We start from the raw sequence: 5,898 nt of genomic DNA, 5'->3' as shown, positions 1-5,898 counted from the left end.
TTGTAATCAAATTTGATTTACTAAATCTCATTGAGTGATCGTCTAATGATTCACGCAGGCATTACTCAGATCTTATTTTGAACTAACTAACCATGTTTTTAAACTATTATGCACATCTTATCTTGTGCTAACTAACCATGAGTACTAGTTCCGACTTTCACCCTCTAACTTGCTAACATGATATATATATATATATATATATACTGAAAAAAAAATGCCCAACTAAAATTTTTTGTCATCTTTTATTTTTTTTAAATTTTATTCTCACAAAAGTAAAAATTTACTAAAAATAACTATTAGAGTTCAAGAACTTCCACTATTTTAACCTCCAATAACTTTTTGGTTTGTTTTAAAAACAAAATATTCATAAAATCTTTTTATTTTTCTTTTGGTTTGGAGCAAAAAAATAAATTTTCTAATAACCTCCATTGGTTTAAATAAAAATAACTTAATTTGGGCACCTATAAGCTGTGCTTTTCCTGTAGTAAAAATAAAATGATGTTCATAAAATCTGAGATTTACGTTAACATACTTCTCCAAAAAAATAAAGTTAACCTAGTTTTCCTTCTCTTTCCTTTCTCTCGGCTAACACTGAACACTGTCACACATACCTACCTGTAGAAGTCTCACCTTAATTTCCCCCTCTCCCTTATGGACAATTAACACACACGATTTTTGTGTATCTCGAATCAACCATTGCCGTCACTGAAATCTGCCAGCACAACTGCTAAAATCGTTAATAATAAAGGTAAATACCCATAATTTTGTTTATATTTCCCCATTGGATTGCATGAAGGGCTTGGCTTTATTGTGTTTGAATTCTGACTTCATACTTGGTTAGCTTGTGAAATTTTATCAGTTAACTACAAAAGAATAGTGGACTTTTGCAGTTTTCTCATGTTCCTCACTTCCATTTTCTCTTTTATGGCCTATGAAAATCTAATCAACTTTACATCTATTGCAATCAATGGGACCAGGGTGGGAGGTGGGGGGAGGATGTGTGCGCGGGTGGCGAGGGATGAGGCAGGGATGGGGGAAAGTTTTACAAGATGGGATGGGGTCTCTGGCCTCCACCCTGGCTTCATTGCCATTCCTAATATGATAGAGTTTGACGACTCTAGAGAAGCCAGTAGACCAGGTCATTATACAATTCATCGTGGCAAGTACTAGCGGTAGTAACTTTTTTCCTAGAAACATCATGATAGAACGGTTATTTGGCGTATTTTGGATTGTTATTTTGTCCTAATTTTGACTATTCACGGTGCTAAGAACTGGAGTTTCACTCATATTCGACATTTGTGTGCATTGTAGGTGGTCGGCATAGAAAATGATCTCGCGAGGCAAAATTCCAGAAGACCTTGCATTTCAGAGCGTGGCCACGCCTTGGAAGGTGGACGAAACCGAAAGCCGGACTGCGGTCCACGTGAACCGTGAGGAGCATGGGATTAAAACTCCAAAAGCTAGCTTTTGTTGCAATCAATTGGGCCAGACGTTTGTTTTCTTCTTGACTTCTCCTGGGCGGCGCTACATATAAAAAGAAAAAGGAGATTCAGAATGAAGGGATCAAGACCCTAGCTTTAGTTTTCTTTTGGCTACTTTTTGTTAGACGGCTCCCTTCGCTTTTGTTTCTTCTTGGGCAGCAAATTAGATAGGGAGATTTACATCGAATAAAAACAGGAGCTTTAGGTTTTTTCTTGCCCGAGGCACTAGACGTCCCATTCTCTTTTGACTTTCAACTTTTCCGCTGGACAGTTCCTTCGTAGCTTTTTGCTTTGTAATTGCGATTCTGAAGCAAAGACGAAGGCAGGGCCTTCTCTATTGTTATTGCAATTAATTCCTTCCCCCAATTCTTCGTCAAATAATTGAATGAATTCAATTAAATCACGCGGGATTGACACGATGAGGAGCGGCTAATTCTCTCCTCTGCCCAAAGGTCGACGCGAGGGCGCGGTCCATAATATCTGTGAGATCTAATCGAATCTTCATTATTTCTTCCAAGTTATTGCTATTCGTGCGTTTTCTGAATTAATTGTTCATGGGTATTTTATTAATTGAATATCAACGGCCGGGTATTTGATTTAATTTAATAGCCTATTGCCATGTTAATTAAATAGAATCCGTAATTGTTCATTTAGTTAGCACCTCGTGGCAACCACCATAATTGGTTTTATGTTGGGAAAACGCAAGATCTAATTTAAATAAACCCTCTTAGCGTGTTTATTGGTTAGGGTTGGGTTCTTCTAGTTTTATTGCAATTGGGTAATTAAATTCCTACGGTCGTACCTAGGGTTGTTATCCGGTTAGAGAAGCAGTCAATGGTCGTACCTTGACTGTCGAAAAGGTAAGGAAGAACTGGTTGTCAGAACTTATTGATAACTATAACCAACCTAGTGATAAATGGGTGAAATATCTTCGCATCGATGAGCATTTAATTGGACCGTGCCTGAGCAGTTGATCCTTTGGGTAGACTTTTATTAATTGCTATTTTTAGTGAATTGTGCTTTGTGAGTTAGTTTTGAATTTTGTTTGTTTTATTTTATTTTATTTTTGTTTGCCTCCCATTGAAAATCCCCCAATTTTGTTTTACTGATTTGGAAAGAAATAATTTCCTACCTGCTCCCTGTGGAATCGACCCTACTTGCCATTGTACGCAAAATTAGTATTTTTATAGACAAACCCGGTATATCGGATCAAGCAAACTCTTCGGGAACAGGGTGAATCAAGTAACCCATTGCACACCTAGGGTCCCTGCTCCAGTACTTGGATTTGTTCTATAACTATTTAATTGAGGTGGTAATTAGGACTTTTTAGTAATTATTATTGCACAGGTTCGGCACCTGTCAATTTTTGGCGCCGTTGCCGGGGAGCTGGCATTTGGATTATTTGTTTCTTTTCAAATTCAGTTTTTGTTTTATTTTTATTTTATTCTATTTTTCTTGGTATTTTTGCAAGTTTATGCCCCGTTCTTCTCGCACAGGTGAATTAGTATACGACCCTGAGGTTGAGAAGGCAGCGCGTAGGCGGAGGCAAGAGACCAAGAGGCAAAAAGAAGGGCACTTATTTGCTGTAAACGAGTCAGCGGAAGACGAAGTAAGCATGGCCAACACCCAAACATTGAGGGAGCTGGCTGCCCCGGAGCTGACTCACCAGCCCTTATGCATCACATTCCCCACTCTGGCTGAAAATACTGCTTTCGAACTGAAGTCGGGGCTGATTCACCTCTTACCTTCTTTCCATGGTCTCTCTGGTGAAGAACCCCACAAGCACGTTAAGGAGTTCGAGGTGGTTTGCTCTAGTATGAAACCTCCTGGGGTCACTGAAGAGCAAATTAGACTGAGAGCCTTTCCGTTCTCTCTCAAAGATGCAGCTAAAGATTGGCTGTACTACCTATCGGCAGGTAGTATTACCACATGGGCGCAGCTGAAAAAGAAATTCTTGGAAAAAATTTTCCCTGCATCCCGGGCTGCGAGTTTGAGGAAGGAGATCTGCGGCATTAAACAATATCCCGGTGAGTCCTTGAATGAATACTGGGATAGGTTTAACAAGTTGTGCACTAGATGCCCGCAGCATCAAATTAGTGAACAACTGTTAATCCAATACTTCTATGAAGGGCTCCAATCAACAGATAGGAGTATCATTGATGCTGCGAGTGGGGGAGCACTTGCAAACAAGACACCGAGGGAAGCGTGGGAGCTCATCGAAGCCATGGCAGAGAACTCCCAGCAATTTGGTTTACGTGAGAGCAACCCTCCCCGTAGAGTCAACGAGGTAGAGACTTCATCCATACAGCAGCAACTGTCAGAATTGACATCTGTTGTTAGGCAATTAGCCATGAGAGACACGCCGCGAGCAAAGGTGTGTGGAATCTGTACTAGCATGGACCACCCCACTGACTCATGCCCTATTTTGCAAGAGGACGGGGCGGAACAGGTAAACATGGCCGGAGGCGTGCCCGCGCCCCGCAGGCAGTACGACCCATACTCCAATACGTACAATCCGGGTTGGAGGGACCATCCCAATCTCAGTTATGGGAACAGGCAACAAAATGCATTTCCAAATCGTCCACCAGGATTCCACCAGCCATGGCAACCAAAATCGTAACCCTCGTCCTCGAACTCAGGAAGTTCTCTAGAGGACCTAGTCAAAAACCTGGCCACGACTACTACCAACCTGGCCACGACTACTACCCAACTTCAACAGGAGATCAGATCCTTAGCCGCGAATACCGCGCAGCTCCAGCAGGACACCAAAGCTGACAAGAAGGACCAAGACGTTCGAATAAGCCAACTGGCAACTGCCATCAACCGCTTGGAGTCCCACGTTTATGGGAAACTGCCATCGCAACCCGAGGTAAATCCCAGGAATGTAAGTGCCATGACGCTGAGAAGTGGCAAGGAACTGGAAGGGCCTAAAGTGGAAAGTTCAAAAAGCAAAAGTGAAGAGGAGATAAAGAAGGAAATTGAAGAGGAATGGCGTATTCGCAAGGATCCTAAGGTAACCTTCACTCCTCCGCCCACTATTAAATCTAACTTACCTCCTTTTCCTTGCAGGCTGGAGAGGACAAAAAAGGTAGAGAAGGAAAAAGAAATCCTGGATGTGTTCCGCAAAATTCAAGTAAACATCCCCCTATTGGACGCGATCAAACAGGTACCCAAGTACGCAAAGTTCTTGAAAGACTTGTGCGTTAACAAAAGAAAACTAAGGGGTGATGAAAGAGTGATGGTAGGAGAGAATGTATCAGCTGTACTACAAAGGAAACTCCCACCCAAATGCGGAGATCCAGGTATGTTTGCTATCCCCTGTAAGATTGGTCATTCTAATATCAAAAATGCCATGATAGATTTAGGAGCTTCTATTAATGTGATGCCTAAGTCAATCTATGATTCCCTAAATTTAGGACCTTTAAAAGAAACGGGGATAATAATTCAATTGGCTGATCGTACATGTGCTTATCCGGATGGGATAGTTGAGAATGTTATAGTGCAAGTAGATGGATTAATTTTTCCTGCTGATTTTTATGTGCTTTACATGGATGATAGAAGTGCCCCAAATCCATCACCCATTATACTAGGAAAACCATTTTTGAGTACTGCCCAGACTAAAATTGATGTTAGTAAGGGTACTCTCACGATGGAATTTGATGGAGAAACAGTCCACTTTAATATTTTTGATACAATGAAACATCCTGTTAACTCTCATTCTGTGTTTGCTATGTATACCACTAATCCCTCTGTGCAAGAATTTTCTAAGTTTGCTTATAGGGGTAAATCCAAGGTTGCTGCGAGCAAGTCCTATAGGATGAAAGCAATTCATGAGGTAAAAATGGAGAGAAAATTTAGGAAAAAAGTTGCACTCAATGGCCATGTGGATCCTGGAGGAGAGCCACCAATTACAAGGAAAATTCAATTACATCCAGACTAAAGAGTGGTGCTGTGTCTAGCCAAAGACGTTAAAGAAAGGCGCTGCTTGGGAGGCAACCCAAGGATTACAATATTAGTTGTGATCATTTTTCCTTACTCTATGATTTTTCAGTTTTATTTTAATGTTTTGATTGTTTGTGTGGTGATTGGACAGAAGAATAGGGGTTCCAAGGCGTGCCCACGCCTTGACGGAAATTCGTTTGGACATCATTTAGATGTTGTGGGCAGAAGACCATGCTCTCCAAGGCGTGCCCACGCCTTCCAACCCTTCCAATAACGAAAGTCAAAGAACAAAGACAATTTTTGACCAAGACCATACTTCGTCACTTTGTCTTCTTCTTTGCTTAGTCTAGCCCAGTACCTCTGTCTAAGTTCTCCCCGGCTGAAGTTTCCTTTGTTTTTGTTTTAATAGCCCGTTCACTTCCTTCTTCCCTTGCGTTGTTAGCCGGCCTCAACCGTGCGCCGCCTCTGCTAGCGG

At 41.4% G+C, this 5,898-nt stretch overlaps 1 protein-coding gene and 1 non-coding gene across 2 annotated transcripts; one reads left to right on the top strand and one right to left on the bottom strand.

Annotated features, from left to right (window-relative positions):
- The first annotated feature begins 1,029 nt into the window (after nt 1–1,029).
- LOC140006383 (uncharacterized) lies at nt 1,030–5,421 on the top strand. Its single transcript, XM_072048194.1, has 4 exons — nt 1,030–1,138; nt 2,978–3,930; nt 4,201–5,119; nt 5,240–5,421. The coding sequence occupies exons 1-4, from the start codon at nt 1,030–1,032 to the stop codon at nt 5,419–5,421; spliced, it is 2,163 nt and encodes a 720-aa protein (XP_071904295.1).
- LOC113722772 (small nucleolar RNA R71) lies at nt 3,469–3,575 on the bottom strand. The gene has a single exon (XR_003456822.2). It is a non-coding gene; the product is annotated as a small nucleolar RNA R71 (small nucleolar RNA).
- Nucleotides 5,422–5,898: the final 477 nt, after the last annotated feature.

This window comes from Coffea arabica, chromosome 5e (assembly GCF_036785885.1).
Source record: "Coffea arabica cultivar ET-39 chromosome 5e, Coffea Arabica ET-39 HiFi, whole genome shotgun sequence".
Classification (NCBI taxonomy): domain Eukaryota; kingdom Viridiplantae; phylum Streptophyta; class Magnoliopsida; order Gentianales; family Rubiaceae; genus Coffea; species Coffea arabica.
This window is presented reverse-complemented; position numbering and strand designations above follow the sequence as displayed.

Coding starts and splice junctions, on each gene's coding strand:
- LOC140006383 (XM_072048194.1), top strand. CDS start 1,030: ATGGGGGAAAGTTTTACAAGATGGGATGGGGTCTCTGGCCTCCACCCT. Junction 1,139..2,977: donor TAGAGAAGCCAGTAGACCAG/GTCATTATACAA, acceptor CTTCTCGCACAG/GTGAATTAGTATACGACCCT. Junction 3,931..4,200: donor AAGAGGACGGGGCGGAACAG/GTAAACATGGCC, acceptor CAACTTCAACAG/GAGATCAGATCCTTAGCCGC.